This window comes from Diadema antillarum, unplaced genomic scaffold, assembly GCF_040938485.1.
Source record: "Diadema antillarum isolate AM-2024a unplaced genomic scaffold, OU_Dant_1.0 seq00000169_RagTag, whole genome shotgun sequence".
Classification (NCBI taxonomy): domain Eukaryota; kingdom Metazoa; phylum Echinodermata; class Echinoidea; order Diadematoida; family Diadematidae; genus Diadema; species Diadema antillarum.
The window spans coordinates 500,523-521,597 of record NW_027271238.1 but is presented as its reverse complement, the minus strand read 5'-3'; the positions used below and the strand labels follow the sequence as shown (position 1 = coordinate 521,597).

General features: G+C 37.0%; 1 protein-coding gene across 1 annotated transcript in view; it reads right to left on the bottom strand.

Moving 5' to 3' along the window:
* LOC139728178 (uncharacterized) overlaps positions 1-19,365 on the bottom strand; it is a 30,206-nt gene extending 10,841 nt beyond the window's left edge. Inside the window, exons 1-12 of the mRNA XM_071639141.1 lie at positions 19,153-19,365; positions 17,206-17,353; positions 15,860-15,883; positions 13,548-13,720; positions 13,288-13,395; positions 11,215-11,308; positions 6,236-6,285; positions 5,264-5,431; positions 4,587-4,702; positions 2,525-2,603; positions 730-825; positions 81-323 (exon numbers count right to left, since the gene is read on the bottom strand). Coding sequence (XP_071495242.1) covers positions 81-323; positions 730-825; positions 2,525-2,603; positions 4,587-4,702; positions 5,264-5,431; positions 6,236-6,285; positions 11,215-11,308; positions 13,288-13,395; positions 13,548-13,720; positions 15,860-15,883; positions 17,206-17,353; positions 19,153-19,305 — 1,452 coding nt within the window. The 5' untranslated portion in view covers positions 19,306-19,365. The remainder of the gene's footprint in view (positions 1-80; positions 324-729; positions 826-2,524; positions 2,604-4,586; positions 4,703-5,263; positions 5,432-6,235; positions 6,286-11,214; positions 11,309-13,287; positions 13,396-13,547; positions 13,721-15,859; positions 15,884-17,205; positions 17,354-19,152) is intronic.
* Between the last annotated feature and the right edge of the window lie 1,710 nt (positions 19,366-21,075).

Sequence of the window (21,075 nt, the reverse complement as noted above, 5' to 3'; positions counted from 1 at the left end):
ATGCCTCCGGCACCACTTTGTGGCGGAGGCATAAAAAGAAAGGCATGTCATATGATCAGTCAAGAACCAAGACCACGCACCTTGAGGCCCTCCTCAAACTCGTCATAGGTGACACTCATGCTGCCGTCCTTGTCGAACTTGTTGAAGAAGTCGACGAGGCGGAGGTTGTTCTTCTGGATGTAGCGCTGGAGCTTGACCATGGGGTTGAGGCGCTGCTTGGGTTTCACCTCCTCCTTCATGCCGCCGTGCTTGATCTTAAAGTCCGGCCTCAGCTCCTTCATCTCGTTCTGCAGCTCCTCAAAGTCCTTGTTCACCTGGATGCTCTGGACGGTCAGGTGAAGTGGGGAGGGGAAACAATTTAGAGGAGATGACGCTCGCATTTCGACTGCAACCATTTTTTCAAATGACAGTATACTTCTATGAATGTTGGGAGTTGATCTGTTTCTGTTTTGTCTATCTTGTGTTATGATTTGGCATGCCAATTTTATACCCTCTCTCTCTTGATCTCTTTGTAAATAGATAAATATATCAATATATTATGAATATATTATACAGAGAGAGAGATAGAGAGAGATATAAACATATGGACACATTTATGTGGAGCATGTATCATACTAATATATTGTATATACTGATTGGATAGTCATAGTGCTTCAAGAGTAACCTGCTGATGGGAAAGAAAATAAACAAATTAAGAAATCTAAACATCACAGTAAACAGACAACTTACTGCAAAGTCAACCTCTAACATCTGCGTGTTGGAATTTTCCTTTATTGCCTTGACGATTCCATAGCAGCCTGCAGTTTGCATAGGGTTGTTACCCATCTGATGAAACAAAACATATGAAAACGCTCGTGTCACACAAAGAAGTATGCAAAAAAGAACAGTTTTGTGGGAATCAATAACAATCGCATATTAATATCCAATCAATCCAATAAAGTGCAACCCAGAGGTGAAATTCTAATTCCAACAGGGCAAAGGCACATTAACAAACCAGTCATTACAGTTGAACCTCTCGTATCCGGACAAGTCGGGACCGGGGCTCATCCGGATAAGGGATTTGGCCAGATACGGGAGACTCAATGCTTTATACATGTATATACATACACATGTACTGATGTAGCCCATTGTAGTACGACATGTAGTAATGTGTATACTGCAACCTTTTCATTGTTACATTCAGTAACAGATGTCGAGGTTCGTGTTTGCAAGAATGAAATCATTTTCTTTTATAAATTCTTGGGATGATTTACCCAAATGATTATCAAGAAATGTATCAAGTATATGTAATTCATTGTGTTTGTGAAGGAGTTCTCAAGGAGTTGGGAATCCCCCTTTCCTCCCGTAATTATTTTAAAAAAATCACGGCGAGATTGCGTCCGTATAATAGAGAGATCCGGATAAAGGGAGGCCGGATAAGAGAGGTTCGACTGTATATGCAATTTTCTGCAACAGAATATGTGAATAGAATGCACACAGCAGAATCATGCTGGTCATATTGAAAATCAATAAATGCCATCGCCAAATGAGAATGACGGAAAAATTGATATTTTGATGTCAGCGCAGAAGCACCCCTCTCATTACTTTTAATTTGCTCAATCACTCGATAACGGCCAGCTAAGTAGCTGTACTGCACATCGAGGACAATATCATCAGCATTCATTAATACTGTCCAATTGACAAAAGCGATTCTATTTACAGAAAATAGCAATGCACTAACAAAGGCTATGATGTACTGGATAGATGGTGAGTAAAGCTTGTGAGAAATATACTGTCTACAACCTGCATTTTCAATCATAAGCAGAATCCCTTTACAAATATTACCACATGGTATCTAAGGAATAATATGGGTATCAAAGCACAAATAGTCCATGTATTCAGGATTAGAATGATGTCAAATTTGAGCAAAGTTACTTCCAATCAATATTGGTAAACCTGTGTTTCCCTTCTGATCTCAAGAAATGGTTGCTATGACAACTAAAATTGTAAAACTGCACCAGCACACTCAGAAAGTCCCATGCACTATACCAGTAACAATTCACTTATTCAAATAAGCATTAATTCTATTTTTGCCTTGGGTATCATTTAAAGTTATAACTTATCTTTTTCAGAAAACATTCTTTTTGACCTGGATTTTCTACCATCTTGCTTTTTATACCAACGTGCTGCCTATAACTCATTAGTGTTGCATTCACACACACACACATTCACTCCATCCTGTATCAACGTTTTTTAGTGTTGCAATCACACACACATTCTCTCTGTTCAGGATATACTATAATTAGTATTGCATTAACCTATACATTCTCTCTCTCTCTACAAAGAATCATTTCTAATTAGTGCTGCATTCACACACACATTCACTTCATTCAGGAGAAACCTTTATATTCACACACACACACACACACACACACACACACACACACACACACACACACTCACATATTCTTCTGTCAAGGATATACCTTATTCTGCAATACAATCACATCACGCGCATTCCCATGAATGACTGAATTGATCTTACCTTCAGTACTTTTAGGCTTTCATTGACGGTCATGCCCTTACCAAGTAGTACAGCCCCTTCTGCTGAAATTCTGTTATTCCTGTCATGTGGAAGAGCGAGAATCAGCCATTGAGAAGGTACCGGTATCAAAAAATGCAGGAAGATTTCACAAATTCATACATGCCACAAACTAACCCCTCTTTCAATGATTTGGGGGATGCACAAAAGTTGATGTCTATGGGAGAATAAGTGGATATTTGCAACAGTTTAATAATGCACATTACAGTGAAACCCTGTATAAAGACGAGGTCTGTGGGACCGTGATATTACCTCGTTATAACCATACGCACTAAAAACAAAGAAAAACATAAGCATGGAGTCACTCACCAATCACTCAAACCTATAAATGGGCAGTCTTTGCGTTGTTATTACACAAGTATATGGATCATTATTACTGAGAAAAAATACAAAGGAATCATTTGTGATTGATGCAGAAAAAAATAACAAAAAGGGGTTGAAAATGCATTCTTTATTTTTCTTCCGAGAATCTCTTCCCATGTGGTGAACATGCGGCCTGAAAAGTGCACAGCAGGGTCAAATTTGTGATCCTTTCTATCTACCTATCTCTTCCTCGTGTATTGAACCATTCTGAAAGAATGAAAATTTTAATTCCACTTGTGAAAAACAGCATAAAATTTTAATGAACAAAATCAGATTGTATTTACATGCATTTATTTTTCTCTGAACATGGGCGCAAGAAGAGTACAGTTAACATGCATTATTCAACCTATTTCACACTGCTCGCACCTAGTGGGATCACAATGATTTCATGAATTATTTCAGCTTTTATCTTTACGTATCCCACGGGTATTTTAAACCCTTGTTGCCCAGCAGGATTGCGATGATTTCATGAATTATTTCGGCTGTAATCTTTCATGTTGTTAGCATCAGAATGGGTTGAGAATGAGACACTGACAATGAGAGGATAAAGAGGGATAAAGGCGGGACAACCGAATCTAGCTCGTTTGTTTCCTCTTGACGCTTAAAGGGATCATACAGTTCTGGTTGAGACCTAATTTCAGGTTTCTAATATTTTAAGGTGAGATAATGAGAAATGTCATATAAAATATGAAAGAGCATGCAATTCATTGAGGAATTCAACATTTATTTGATAAAAATTGGTTTTGAAATAGCTGAGATATCCAAAAAGATCGATTCTAATTAAGTGTGGGACCCACACTTTGTAACGATCGCTTTGTTTCACTTTGTTTTTGAATGTTTCAGTTATTCAAAACCCGATTTTCATCAAATAAACGTTGAATTCCTATTAAAATGGTATCCTTTGTACTATGTTATAAGTGTTTTCTTGGTATCTGGCAAAAATTTAAAAGCCCAATTCTCATCTCAACCAATACTGTACTATCCCTTTAATTCAGATGATTGGTATAGAGAAGTATGCGAATCGCTACAATGCACACGATTATGCACATACAGTAATGCACATGCTATGTGTTCAGCACAGACTTTGCAGAAGGTGAAATACAAGGATAGCGTGAATTCAGTTTTCAATTTTCATTTGTCATGTGTTTGAAAGCGACAGGTCAAGAAATGGAACCTCATTGTTTCCAATCAAAGTGCTTATGTTTTTCTTTATCATGATACACCAATCCATGTTGTAACCAGGATCTCATTATAACTGAATTTGTTGTAACCAGTCTGTTCTGCCATATGTTTATATGTAGGGCCTAATGAAAAATGGGACTGATGCAATCGCCTCGTTTTAAGTGAACTCGTTATAACAGGGTTTCACTGTTCAGCTTCAAAGCAGAACTTGTACAATTTCTTTAAAACATTGTGGGGATTAAACAACCAAAGAAAATCTCCAACAACTTTGGAAAACAGAAGACAACACAAATATTTTCTTCTGCATGGTTTAATTGCTTTTTATGTGTGTGTAGATGTGTGTGTGTGTGTGTGTGTGTGTGTGCGTGTGTCTGTGTGTGTGTGTGTGTGTGTGTGTGAGTGTGCAATGTGCAGTAATGACACATACAGTATGGTATTGCCATGGTAACCAAAGACTCACGTAACGTCTAGCTCCTCAAGATTGCTGTTGGATTTGAGTGCCTCACCCAAGGCCTGTGCCCCGTCCACACTGAAGCCGTTCCATGACAAGTTTATCTTACGAAGACCAATGTTATTCTGAAGATATGAAAACACACAACAGATGCGATGATGACATACAATCCGAACATTCTTTTTTCCATGATTCAAAATATATCACATATCTAGCCTGTTTCAAAAGTTTGAAGATCAGCCCTGCAGAATTTCTCAGTATCAGAAATGCAGCTTGTGTATGTGCGTGTGAAGAGGTTCATATCATTTGCTACCATCACAGTACAATTGCATTTATAGCTGAAATATTCAATTGGTATAATATTGTGACATGTAATTGGGAAAGGTTGACACAATGAACCAAGTGCCATCGTTTAACAACCTCCGTGCCAATAAAATATTCAAACATAAAGAAAGTATATTACTCAATATCAATATAAAGATAATCCAACAAAAAATGAATGAGAAGAAACAAATATTGCATATAAAAATGCAAATATGGCAATAATAAAACATGAAGGAAATATTATAATCAACTGCCTTGTGTCGCAGTGTAAGGAAGTTCTACAGCATCACATGCCTTGAAAAACAAAAAGACATCAAAAACAAAACAGACAAAGAGGAGGACGCTAAAAATGGCAGACTTACCATGACACCCTTGGCTATTGCTAGCGCTCCTTTCCTCCGGATGTGATTCCAGCTGAGATCTAGATGCCTAAGGTTGATGTTCTCCTCTATTGCCGGGCCGAGAATCGTCCCCGCCAACTCGCTAAAGTCATTGTGACTCAGGTTCAGGTATTCCAGCTTTTTGTTACTCTGGATGAATGGATGGACAATGGAATGGGTTTATGAAGATGAAAACAGAACGTTTCTAAACAATGGCAGAATTCTCCTCCATTCTGAAATAGAAACGCTCATTTAAACATTCCTCAGACTCCATAACTCAAACATCTGCAAACTAACCCAGTAACTAACATGTGTCCTGCACCATACTAACTAAATTGTATCATTTAATGCTTAGTGTTGGACACTAGAGGCACTTTGTTTCAACCTGAGTGTATGATTTTGTAGGATACATAGATAATCACATTTTATTCAGAGAACATGAGATAGAAATGCAAAAAGAATACACCTGAGGACGAAAACTGTTCAAGAGACAAAGAACTCTAAGGAAATAGCACAACTCTGACTAAAAATTACAGATAAGAGTGGTAAATACACACAGATGAAGTAAATTAAAAACATAACCAAAATATATATATTTTTAAGTGAAACTACAAACTTTGTTGCCTTGACAATGTCCAGGCAACAACCACTCAGCTGTGCATAGTTGATAAGTTACTATAGTAACTGTTGCCATCATGAGTTGTACTGATTACAAATCTCTCAATGATACAAGGCTTCGGTCTAACTGTAACTTGGAGCAACTACTATATCTCTTTGTGTAAGGTACTTGTCATTAAAGTTCATTCAACACAGTTCATTTCATGACAGAATTCTGCTTCGAAGCATCCATGTGTCATATATTGTATGAGAAGTCTACAAATATTTCTGTAACTGAAAAATGAGGGTGGCAAGACACAAGTTCTTGAATGGCAGGCTCGTGAAACAAAGACTTACAAGAATAACTTCTGCAAACCGTTCAGCTGTCCTGTCATCAAAACCATTTCCTAGATGAGAGGAAAAAAAGAAACACAAACAAAATTGACTAAAAGCACACAGTAACCACTCACATACACACACACACACACACACACACACACACACACACACACACACAAACAAACAAACAAACAAACAAACAAACAAACAAACACAAAAGCACAACAGCTTGCTATCATATACAAGTACAGAACAGCTAAAAACCTAACAATGCACATTTAGATAACATAATAGCATATATCACGAGCCATATATGCACTTCTTGCAGACTTTTTGAACACATTAATAATCTCACACATATTACGCTCGCTTACTAGCACTTACTCAAAAGGCTATTCTCACCGCATCTCACCCCTCATTGTAAGGATCGAGGGGATATGGGGGGGGGGGGGGGACACCACGAATCAATGAGATTAGGTAGCCTACATTTCCCCGTGGATCAATACTTCATAAAGACAAGCAGCTGCTTCTCACTCACCTCCCTATCTCATAGCACCACAAGTAATCAATACTAAGCATTTTCTATTCAGCTGGATGCACACAACAACCTTTTTTTTCTCTTTTTTTTTCTTTCTTTCTTTTTCTTTTTTGTGAGACAGAGAGCAAGAATGATGCCATATGAGTAAACACGTCAGTATGGCAAAATGTCTTCAATTGCCCTTTGCTTTGATAGATTAAGAAATGACTTCAAACAGGGGCTGTGGACACATTACTGCTACAGACAGTGTCTGTACTTTGAATGAAATCAATATCTCCTGTCCCACGGGACAACAGAATTGTGCCTCATTTATTTAATACAACTTTAAAGCATCACCAAACACAATGATTAGATTCATCAAAAAAATATTCGCCTCTTCTCGAAGCTACATACATAGCCGCAAAATATTACTTATGTGTCAGAGATAACGTCAGAACATTTTGTTTATGAGTCTAAACAAAACCAATGTCTGTCATGGGTATGCAAGGAATGCAGAAATTCCTGTTCTTGAAGGAGAAGTAGTAAGACATGCTACATGACTGAGACTACTGCAATGGTACACACATGTATTTATAACTGTAAATACGATTACTGGATTATAGCCAGGAAGTTATTGAAGTGAATAGTACAAAAATGAAAAGCACACTGAAAGGTGAAGACGTTACATTCATAACATGAATATGAAGTAAAAAAGCATATAAACATATTTTTCATTTTTTTGACACTTTCAATGAGAATGTTATCGGAATTTTCACTTCATTTATGACTTGTTAGTTTTACTTACACCGCTGACTTGGGTCTATATGTTTGTTTGTTTGTTTGTTTTATTTGGGGTGTTGAATGTTTTTCTCACTGAAACCTCATGAATTATGGTACAACTACAATGGGTGGAAATGTACATCACAGTCATGTCTTGTCTCATTAACTTCAATAGTTTGATAATTGTACTCAAATACATACATTACCCACACGCAATCAAATTTCATAAGTTAAAATCAAAGCAATTCAATGTGCAATCCAAACTTCTGAGGCAACAACATCAATGATAACAAACTTTCCCATGTCTACCAAATTATATCTTAACTTAAAACTCATGATTGCAGAGTTAAAGGTCCGGCTTTTTGGCAACACTGAAGCACTTGGATAGTGGGCAAACATGGGGGTGAAATCACAAGATCACACCCCTTTTTATCCGCCTAATGCTTGTACAGAGATAAGTGGAGTATTCTTTATCTGTTTCTTACCCCTTCCTGAAACCTATCTTTCACTTGATGTATTTACAAAGAGGATCTAAGCCAGATTAAGGTGCCAGTAGATGAATGGTAAAGGGGGGGGGGGGGTTAGGGAGCGAGAGACTAAAAATCCTACACTGTGCCTACTACAACCACTCCTAATACATAATGTGGTATACAGCTAGCAGAATCATTTGAATCCCCAAACCACAGTGACTCAAGTGCGGTAGAGAAAGCCACAACTTAGGTTGAAATACAAGAGATAACCACTAGGCGGTACATCTTTTGGACAAATACACTGCATACCACCATAACTCTGGCTGGAATATTCTGTATCTGGTTGTTTTAAATGCGTAATGAAATGTTGGCACCATTCATGAACTTCTCTAACATTTTTGTCGCTATCTGTTTCTTTTACTTTGATGCGACTTTGTCAAGTAGACTGTTCTCCAAAGAACCTAATGATTACTACCCTTTGTGTTGAGTGTGAGAATCTGGGTAGGGAAGGTTTAGTGAGAGAATAAGAGACTGTATACATGTGTATAAAGGCAGGGATAAGATCAGCCTATAGTCTCTGGTATGAATAGCTGTAAGAGGTGATAATCTCCCAACCCTGGATGTACAAGCTGTACTTAAAGAAAAATCTGAAAGGATCACACACAAAAGAAAAAAGAAGAGAAAAAACAAGGGGGCACGCAGATGCACTATACTGATGTACAATAGCAATGGTGTACACCATTTACATCAGAATACCGCATGCACATAATACGCCATTTCTTTTGCATTTTTCCCTGTGCAAACCAGGCCTTAAAGACAAATTTGTGAGCGGTTAGGTGATTGAGAACCATACAGATAGTACATAGATGCCAAGATCAAAAAATGTTTATGAGTGAGATTTTCATGACTCGGCGTCTCGGCGCGCGCACATGTGCTTGAGCAAGGGAGCCAAGCGACTGAGCGAGGGGAGGGCGTGGGAGGGGGTGTCCGCCCTCCCACGGTAGGAAGCTTTTTCAATTTTTTGCTCTTAATGGTGCAAGCTGGTGCATACTTTAAAAGTGACTATTTTGTACTTATTTTGAAAGACAAAAGGGAAATATGCCTTCAATTGCAACTCTCACTTTAATCCTTTAAGCTATGCTCCCGATGCGTGAGAAAAATGGGTGTCATGCGTGAGATCGTGAGACGGACCCTAAATGCTTGAGTCTCACGCAGAATGCGTGAGACTGGGTAGCTCTGATAGCTAGTATGCATATATCTAGGGTTGCTGGCTACTGCTCGTGAATTGCACAGGCAAGAACTACGGGCATAGCTTGCACTCTTGCACTGGGGGATTACATAGTTTGCCTTGTAGTTGGTTTCATGAAGGGAAAATACAAACATCACAAAATTTGTTTGATAGATACTTTATTTTCTGCAAATCAATATACATTGTACATAAACTGAATAATCGTGAACATGGGAAATATACAAAGTATATTTGAAACAGAGTCGTTTGACTTGCATAAACAATGATATAAAAGGAATTTAATGATATTACAGTATGCATGTCTATGCAGCTGGGATTACAATAACAATATTATATTTAGGAAATGATAATGCAGAGGGCCGCTATTGTAAGCATTGCTTGAAAAGATGGCCGGCCCGAGGAAAAGGTAGGTAGGTAAATTGGTAAACAATACAAATTCTGCTGCGAGGATAGCAGGGGAAAATAAACTCTGATGTGTGAAGGTGGTGAATGTGCGTGCGAGTGCTTGAGAGTGCACAGGGGCAGATAGGCTGGGATTTGGAATGATAAAATTGGTTTGCTGGAAGAGGGAATGACTTACGATGTTGCTACTATCGGGAGACCAACATAAGTCATATAAATTATTCGGGCTTAATTCGTATTTGAAGTATACTGTGATAAAATATGCTTCTTTAAGTTTGCTTTGAATGAAAACAAGGAGGCACACTGTTTCAACTCTTCAGGAAGAGTGTTCCATGTATCCGGACCGTGATGTCTAATCGACTTTTGAGCAAGTAAAAGCTTTGGATTACTTAAATGAAAATCATGGGAACGACGGGTAGGGTATGAGTGAATATAATCATTAGTAACTAGGGCATTATGGAAAAATGGTAATAAATTTCGAATGTGTTTGTACATAAATATAGCAGTTAAATATGAATGTATATCATGGGCCTTTAGGGTTTTTAGGCGATAAAATATGGGATCAGTGTGAGCCAAAAAATTTGAATGTGTGCATATACGAAGAGCCTTTTTCTGAAGAAGAAAAATTGTGTTCAATTTGGTTTTGCTACAGTTGCCCCATACAATATTACAGTACATTACATATGGTAGAAATAAGGTGTTGTATAACATCATTAAAGTTTGATCATTAATTAAGTATTTTATTCTCCTTAACACACCAGTTGCCTTAGATATTGCTGTTATAATATTCTGGACATGAGTATTCCAAGTTAGATTGTTATCTAGGGTCACTCCTAGGAACTTGGTTGAATGTTTCTCAGCAATGTTTATATCATCAATAGAAATACTTTGAGGAAGGGTGGGTTGAGATTGAAGCGTATGAAAATGTATAAAACATGTTTTATCAATATTCAATGAAAGCTTATTACTTCTAAACCATTTCGAAATATTACTTAATTCCATGTTAAATGTATCCACCAATGTTACAATATGCTACACATTCGGCACATTAGGTAATGCCGACTACAATGCAATATTCCTTTTTGTCACTAGATATGTCTCTTTATACATGATCAATTTTAGACATCATTCCCCTGCACCAATTTGAGATGGAAAGTATATGTGGTAATAAGTACTGTTCTTTATAATTATATGACCCAGAAATCACAGATTTGTGATAATTATACTTACTCATTCTCTGTGACACAAATATTACTCATTTCTCAGAATATTTTGACGTCATTTTTTCACTTGTACCGATTTACAGCAAGTACTGAGTGTGTGCAGTGATCAATGCATCCAATATAATGGTCATCATATACACAAACACACACACACACTCACACACACAAATGCATGTAACATGAATATGACATCAAAATTCAAGTCAGCCAATCTGACACATTCACACATACAAAGAAAGCATGATTTTTTTTTTAGATTGGTATGAATGTATGATTTCCATTTTGATACAACTGAACATGACTTGCATAGCTCTGAAAATGAATGTAACACATAATATGCCATGTTGCGCACTCACCTGATAATGTCACATGTGTTAACGTGCTGTTCTGTAACAACATCTCAGCCACTGCAGCAGCACCAAGACCACCAAGACGGTTTTCTGATAAATCCTGTGGAACAAAAACAACAAATTGCACTTGTTACAATAGATCATATTTAATAGTGGCTAATAATGATCTCTGTGAGTCATCTTCACAGGGATGTGCTCGCAAGCTTTAATTGTTCTCCGTGAAGACAAATTCACTGGTTCTGATTATCATCGCTCATTTCTTAACAATACACCCGGTATTTTTTAAAATGTTGTCAGGTAACGACATTGGAAATTATGCTCTATGAGTGATTTCAATATCTTACAAATCTCATTGGATCTAGTGATCATAAATTATTCTCAATTGAAGTCTGACAAGATACAAAATTCATTTAAATTTTAAACCATTATTTTGACCTATGATCACAAAAATGAATCATATGTTTGGCCTCTTTCATATCTATTCATCATAGTTTTGCAGCCCCTCCACCCCCCCCCCCTCAAAATACAATAACTTGACTCTTCATTTAAAGGCAAGGTCAGTGACTAATTTAACTTGTGAATTTATTATTTGGCCCTTTGAATCAAGGACATTCCATGTCATGAATAACAAAATGAAATACATTTAAAATTCTATTTAGCTGTTATGTCTGCTAGTCCCAACAATCAACATTTTGAGAACGCTATTCCACAATAATCACAGAAACAGAAGATTTCACAACCAAACAGACAATCAAACAAACATGTCTCAGCTTACTCTACTTGCTACCCTGCCTCAACCCCCTCCAAGAAAAAAAAAATACAGTATCAGAAAACACCATAGAAGAACTCATAGCTACTAGAATATCTGCTGATCATGATCGTTAGCAAAGTCACTTTATACATGTTGACTCACAAGCAGAGAACAAATGTGTATCCATTCTTAAAGTCACATAAAATATTCAAGGTTCAATACCCGGATAGACCCCCCTCCATCCATCACCTAGACAGGTTGAAATACAGAAAGGCCTTGACCCCCCTGCTGACAAAGACTGTGCAATGAATGCTACAAACTGGTGAGCTAAATGCAAAAAAGCCACCTGCCCTCATCTTTTTGCTCATCAATCATCAAATGCTATTGTCACTGTCAGATATCACTTACATATATTGCTGCCATTTCTCTTCTATTTTTTATTTCTTTGATACTGATTAGGTGCCATTAAGCATAGGCTTCATTTACAGACATAATTTTCTATTAGAGAATTTTAGAAAAATTTAGAGAATCATGTGTGCTTATTATGCGCTTTATAAATGTATTATTATTATTATTGTTATTATTATTATTATTATTATTATTATTATTATTATTATTATTATTATTATTATTATTATCATTATTATTATTATTATTATTATCATTATCATTATTATCATTATCATTATTATTATTAGTATTATTATTATTATCTCTTCATGTGCCAATGCAGCATGCCTAGCTCAGTCAATGCCTTGCCTACTTCATATATTTTTACTCAAATGCACAACCTCACACAAGCTCATTAAAAAATTGAAAGTATCTTGACAGCATCATAGCTGTAGCTTTGTCATAAAATTTACATCATATCAAAGCTTGCACTCTTCTCTACAAAACTTTACTCTAAAATATTTCAACATAAATGCTTATGGTTACTGATACATGGTTTTGATAAATAGAATGTTTTCCAAAAGTAGCCTCCTCTTGATTTCTCTTCTTTGGTAACACATGACATCTATATACCGTAAAACACAATATTTTCTCAGCGAATTGGAGGCGAAGGCCTTTTTCGCGGCATGAAATTTTCTCGAGTTGCCTCTAACATTCAATGCATATAGTGTAGACAAGAACTTTCATGTGCATTTTAATTTCGTGAATCTTGGCTCTTGCAAAATTCACGAAATTAAAATGCACATGCACGAACATTCCTCATTTTACAGGACACAACTGCCAGCATTTCATATCAGTTGAATAGTGATGCAACACTCAAACTATTAAGGAATGCCACTATAGTAGAGAAAGACACAACTTTGAAGAGAGGTACTCACTAATTCAGCGATGTAACAATTCTCTTTCAGCATGTCGGATATTGCGAGTCCCCCTTCAGCATCTAACCAGTTATCGCTCAGATTCAGCTTGACTATCGTGGTGTTGGTCTGCAATGGAAGAAAATAAGTGGAGCTTTTGTCATTCGATACAAACAACACATAAGGCGGCAACTTTATGTGCATCATACGCCATTCACATGAATTTCAAAAATGTTAAAGATGAGGGGAAAAAAGCTGCAAAGTTTGGGAAGTTAACTTACCACTAATGCTATCGCAATCGCTTTGGCGCCCCCTGGGCCCAGACCATGGTGCTTCATGACCAGTTCGGAGTCCCCTATGTGACGCAGGAAGTACGACACGGGGATGACGCTGTTGATGCGGCACGCCTCCTTGTACGTGGTGCGGCCCGAGGGATCGTAGTCCTCCCGCGCCTCTGTCAACAACACATTTAGAGAAGAGGAGTCTTAATATTATGTGGATTAACTGGTATCCTGAGTCTATGTATTCAATACTCAGCAACTGTTAGCACTTATACACACACAGATGACATGGTGTATCAGTTAAGTAATATCAATTTGACTATTGACTTCCCAAATGTTGTCTCTTTCAAAGGCTGTAGTTGATATAACCTATTAAGGCAGGGTGCTACAAGCCTACTTGCCTGTTTGCCCAGGGCTACCAAAAGGATTAATTAAATGGCAATTGAGAAAGTGGGTATATGTAAATGATCTACTGGTAATGAAATTCGCGATAAGCTGAAAGCATAATTGCTGACCACTAAGGAATACAATTGCTATAGAAATGTATCTAGTCTCTTCTTTCTGACCTAGATCTACATGCTTTTTTAACAGATTAATTCAAACCTAACATCATTCAACTCTAATCCAAAGCTACAGTGCAGTTGCCAAGCTGCCTTTTCAAGAAATGGATGAATGAATAATGCATGACTGAAAAGGTAACAGATCATCTTGAATGCTAATCTACAGCAATGTTTAAAAGATTTACAAATGGAAAAATGCAAGACATATGAAATACAGACCACGTATACTTTTTATAGACAATACCCCTTCCTTTCGTCATTTTTATCTGACAGTAATATGATTAGTAAATTCATTTTGTGTGAGAAACCACAGCACACTATTTCATTATGGCAAGTTGGTGTTAAATAATATCTCATAGGCACAATGGATTAATAATGGATAAATGGCATATATAAATAATTGCAACTTACTGCTAATGCTAAGTCCATGTACAATTTTGTACCTTGTTGTGCAGTAAAAGTTTAAATATGTAAGTATCTTACCAAAAGAATAATGAAATATCGGAGCCCATGCACCCAAGAAGCAAAATAACAACAATTTCTAAAATCAACCCACCCCCCCCCCCCCCCCCCCCCCCCGAAAAAAAGATAATTTAATATAAGACAAAGTAAAAGAGAGTCCCCAACTGCAGATGACCTTGTATCAAACCACTGCTGTATGCTTTAGAAATTGAATATATTACGGTTCTTGACCCATTCCCACACACTTGCAGACAATAGATCAAATTCTCTCTATTTAAAGTACTGGTTCATAAGAAGCCCTTCCAGCTCTTTGTGACTGTGCAATAAACACAAATAGAAAAGATTGCTATGGGTTGCAACCAGCTCCTGGGAAAATAAAAGATACACATTTTTCAGTCTTTATTTGACAAATTAGCACTCAGTTACATACAAGTAACATACAGAAGAGATCCTTACCGATCATATGGTAAAGACCCATACCAAATGTCTGACAAAGTACAAGAACATGGAAAGTAATGACTATAAAGATATGAGAAGATAGTACAGCTTGTTAGTTACAAGTCATAATATAGTGCTTCCTGTTTCCTAGGTTCTGCATGTGACATGAAATTTTTCTGTGCAGTCAAGAGCAAACTGTGCACTGGAGAATATGGTGTCAAAAGATCATTTGATAAGAGTTGATTCCACCACATTCTTAAGAATGCATATGTGACCCACCACCACTTTGCCTTGATAAAGTCGAATAAAGTCAAAGAATGTTCAGAAATTGTAAGTTTGATACCTCCTTTAAGAATTTCCAAGCTTAATAAATGATAATAATTAATAAATAATAATAATTAATAAACTTTCATGAAGCATGATACTATGCTGTTTTTAATCTAATGGGCTAAAATGCAAATCTACTGCATGCTTTAACACTACGTCTTAACTTCAAATGCAATGAAATTTCAAAATTGTGTTTAATCAGGTAGCTGGCATTCTTATTATTTCTGTCAGGGGTTTTACAAATGAATGGGGGCAAAATTTGGAATCACTGGAAATTCAGACTGGAGCATTTAAAAGTAAATTAATTTGAACATTGATTTTTGGTGGCTTTATCAAATTTTCTGTAGTGATGAGTCACACATCTATCTAGAGAGATAGCCGTTAGCAGATCACACACACACACCAATACTGGAGTTAATACCAAGCTTGTGAGGGAAAATACAATGTTAAGAATAAGTGCAGTAAGTTTGGTTAGGGATTGTTCAAACTGTCAAAACAGGCTTCCTTGAGAGAAATTCTCCTTACTCCGTCTCATATCCATTATTGTAGCTGCAATAAAAACAGAGAAGCATCGGCAGTGAAAGAAACACATATTTTTTGAAGAACGAGGAAGCGATTAGTTTGAAGGAATAGGTGAAGAACCCCAGCCCCCCATCCCTCATCTTCCACACAGTTTTCATAACAATATACCCAAAGAACACAAATTCCTCGGCACTTCATATCTGTATATCTCCTTGCTTACCAGGTGCAAACTATTTTTGACATAGATGTCAAAGCAGATTTTGAATAATGTATCTTGGCATGGGAAGATGCAAGTCAATTCTAAGTCTGGCGGACAGTGAGTAAATTTGACATCGTCCACCTTAAATGATCTCAGCTCATTTCTTTAAGGCATTCAGAAATTGAAAATGACTGGAAGCCCAAAAGTGGACACAAACCAGCTCACTCAGTGACATCTCTACAAGCTAAAAGACTTATGTGCAAATATGTGAGATGTGATTTCCAATCTGAGGGTATAGTAAATCTCAGACCTCAAACCCACAAGAATCCCGATGCACCTGGATAGCAGATCATAACTCTCAAACTCATCTCTCCCTGTGCATTTCTCACCACCACGGGCCCATGTTACTAACACAAAATGTCGAGGCCAAGAAAAAGATAAATTTACTCTACTTCTTGTCCAAATATCCCTTTCCCGGTGAAGCTAAGGAGCATTTTGCTTTTATTTCTACCTCTGGAGGAGAATTAAAGCATTTTGGTACAGACGGTTGATTCCATACTTAAGTAAATTCACTCAAGAAGCACAACTAAGACATTGAACACATCAAACTTTTTTTCTCTCTCCGAGATGTCCACCGGGCCTTATATTGGCGATTTATACGACCAAAATTCTCAGCAGTTAAGACTGAAGTAAAACTGAAGAAAATTACAAACTGTAACTCTCTTTATTAGCACACAAGATAAGACTTTCATGCATTAATGCGGATGTCGAGGGAAAACAAAAATACGGGGAGACAAGAACTCTCAAATTTATCTTCCTTGGCCTGCGGTCACCTGGAAGTGAAAAACAAGAGACATGCCCTACAGAAAGAGAGAGAAAGAGAGGGAGACAGAGAGAGGGGAGGCTGAGAAGAGCAGAGAAAGAAAGATATTTATATCTCACTATGAGAGGGGACTTTGTATGATACAATTCACCAAAAGAATATTGACACTCAACACGGGACTGGATGATGAACAGAACAAAGAGACATCATTCACTTGCAAATTGAAGCAGGGCACCACAAACCGTACGCCCAGCAAGGTGCTTACGGGAGGACCTGTTTTCACAGGCGGACAATCTACAATTGTAGGTGACATGCGGCCGTCTTTACCTTCGATCTCGAGGTCAGTGTCGAAGCCCACCGTGGTCTCGCTCCCAAAGGAATGCTGTGACCCCGCCCTGTCCTCATCTTCTTCTTCCTTCTCTGTCAGGTGACTGTCTGGTCTGGAGGCAGACCTGCTCCCAGTTCTGCTTATGGTCTGTGGAAGCCATGTTTAGAACAAATGAATACGTTAGAAATTTACACAGGAGAGTTTTGATTTTGGTCTATAATATTACCTAGAGCCCGACATCAGCTGTAGCCCGGTGGCCCAGCTGAAAATTAATGTCTGGCCACACAATTTCCAAAAAGGCTTCACAGGTATAATATCTTTTGGTGGCCCGATCAGGCCCTGTAGACCTTGTTCAAAATAGATTGCTATGTTTCCTTTTACTTTGGGCCACTTCACTTCTTTTTCAGGCTACCAATATTTCAGATTTGAAGACTCAAGTAGCCCGAAAGGACCAACAGATCAAATAAGCTAGTGTCAAGCCCTGTATTACCAATTCAAAATGTGGTCAAAAAGAGGCCAAGAACACAAATATATGATAATTTCAGTATTGCCCCCTCCTTTCATAAAATTAAAATATAAAATGATTATTCTTAACTCACGAAATCTGATCTATTACACACACAACTGTACATGTACATTTGCACACACTACATACAAGTAATTCATGAGATGAACATAAAGTTTCAAAAGGCACTTACAGTCATAAAACTTGTCTCTCTCTCTCTCTCTCTCTTTCTCTATTCCTTTTTTTCTCTATTGCTTTCAGTCTAGATCAACATACATTGTAGATGTACATAAACAGATCTATTCTGCAGTTGATTAGTAAAACTCTTTTCCTAATACTCTCCACTACATGGACAATGCTATACACTTCACATAAACACAGTAAAATACATTTTGACTAGTAATCTAAGATTTTTTTTTTAGTTTTATTCGTTTGAGATATGAATTAGAGGTGCAAGTTCAAATCATTATATTTGACAAAGTGACAGGGTAAGTTTACAATTAAAACAAAGTTGTATTTCATCCAAGTCTGTTGAGTTGGGTTAAAAGCTGACAAGTTATAGAAGCAGAGAGAATTAATGGAAGATTTCAATTTTAGATGATAGACCTATCTCATTAGAAAACATCATCTCGTAAAGTCAAATATCATTTAATACTGTATGCAATGTATAACAAGACTCTTCCTCAATGTCCCCCACTATTTGAGCACCGATTAACTGGTACACACATGCATCCATGTGAGCCAGCAAAAACAGATCAGTTTTACATTTAATAGGTTCTCTCTAGTCTACCTAATAAACCTTGACAGTCTCCTTGACAGTATTGCAAATCATGCTAGTGACAGTGTTACAAAGTTGACAGGTGTATTATGTTTACTTGTCCTCTGGAGTGGTAGTGCTAGAACTAAAAAGAAAATAGAGACAGTCACATGTATGTAGTTTTAAGACTGTGTTATCACTACTTTACTTGAACCTTGAACTTTGAAAGAGTACTCTCCCAAAAGCAAAGCACTGTCCTGGATTGAAGAGGACTGTCTAATCAATTTGCTAATCACTGCTAATGTAGTAGAGAATTAACAATTCAATGTAAATGCCTCGATAAAATTTTTAATAACACGAACATAATTTGTAACACTGTGCAAAGCTAATTTTTAGACTGAAAACTCAACAATATGACATGCCCTCGGCCCTCAATATAATACTTAATAGTAGGGCTAGACTATACAGCTACAGAATAAAGCATATTATAGGTTGGCAGATTGTTGACCAGATCACTTTGCCCGAATTACTGAAAGAGCACCTGCGTCAAAACATTAAAAGACTACAAAGTACAGCTACTGCACTGTACGAGCGCTAGCATAATTGCACCATTCAATCCCTTCATTCACCGAACACCAGTGCACCAAGACTATGTTTGGCCGTGACAAACGGCGCACAACAAACCTTTCTTTGGTCGCCTATGCTGCCCCGACTTTTTGCGCGACTTGGCGCTCTTGTCCCACTCTTTGGCAAGTTCTTTTCGTTGTTTTCCTTGTCCAGTTCGGTTTCATTGTTGTTCGCTTCAGTTTCACCACCATTTTCCACATCTGCCGACATTGTATTAGTCTCACTTCGCGAAAATTTTAGGAGATTTTTAACAGTACTTTCTCGCCTGACTTTCTCGGTTCCATTCGGTTGCTACGAACGCTGCTGTAAATCTTACTGAAGAAGAAAGAAGATTTATTTTGGACACAAACTAGTAGAACGCCCTCTCGCCCAATAAACAACAAAACTTTCTCTGACAGTGCTAGTGTTTCAGGGGGCATTTTATGAAGCGTTTTGATCGGATATTTTTCTGACAAACTGTTACAAGCTACAGAAATTCTTGCATCTGATGGGCTGAGAGCAAATTTGTCAGACAACTTTGTGGGACAAAATGCTTTATGAAATGTCCCAGGTGTTAGAGCAAAAATATGATCCATATTTCCCTTAATTCAATGTAAATTTTTTTGGCTATATCTATTTATTGCTTCTAACTAACTCACCTTTTTCACCAAACAGCAATGTGAGAGAAAATCTAATTATTGTTTTGTGTATATTTCCGTGTTATGTTCTGTACATATTATACATGTATGTCTATGTTTGTGAATTTTTAAGAGATGTGAAATAAATTGAATTGAATTGAATTGAATTGAATTGAATTAAGTACGCCTGAATGAACTTCAGCATACACATCTACTGTTAACTTAGAATTATTTTTCCCAAGTTGAAGGATTTAATTCAATAGCGCTTCCATTCAAATTCTTGGCTACGCTTAACTGCAAGGATCGAAGTATAGTCACACAGATGCCTCTTTGGCTACTATCAGAAAGACACTGACAGTATACAGAAGATGAATCCCAACAAAGCAAAGCAAAAATGGATATCTTTTAGAAAATATTCTAAGCATCTTTCCCACCTGCCTGTCCTCTATCTATCTATATCTATTCTATTCATCTTAGGCATACATATTAATATTTAAGCATTATTGGGGCCCCTATCTATAAGCACTGCTTCTCCTTGGGGTTCCCACCACCAAGTTCAACTGTTTTTGCTTTGTTTTATGTTTACTTTGTAGGCCTATATAATCATGAATCTTTGTGTGTCTTTTTATTGTATACTGCTTGTAACATGATAATGTGAGATTGTATGTTACAAGAATATATCATCATTTTGACACTTGTATCACCCATGTATATTGTTTGGAAATGAAAATAAAACATGAATGAAATGAATGAATGAAAATGACGGTGAATAAAACTGAAGTGATCTGTATATCTATCTATCTATCTATCTGTCCATCTATCTATCTATCTATCTATCTATCTATCTATCTATCTCTCTATCTATCTAACTCTCTATCTATCTATCTCTTATCTCTCTATCTATCTCTCTATCATCTATCTATCTATCTATCTATCAATTTCTATCTATCTATCTCTCTATCTATTTCTCTATCATCTATCTATCTATCTATCTATCTCTCTCTCTCTCTCTCTATACTGAGTACATATTTATATATATACTAGTATATAATTATCATCTATCTATCTCTCTATCTCTCTATATATCTCTCTATCATCTATCTATATCTATATCTATCTATCTATCTATCTATCTATCTATCTATCTCTATCTATCTATCTATCTATCTATCTATCTATCTATCTATCTACCTATCTATCTATCTATCTATCTATCTATCTATCTATCTATCTATCTATCTTTGATCTATCTATCTATCTATCTATATATCTACCATTCTCATTTGTAGACATTTGGCTTGAAGACGACCGGGCGCTGTTTGCTGCGCAGCATGTTCGACTGCATGCATGACGCACGTTTTGT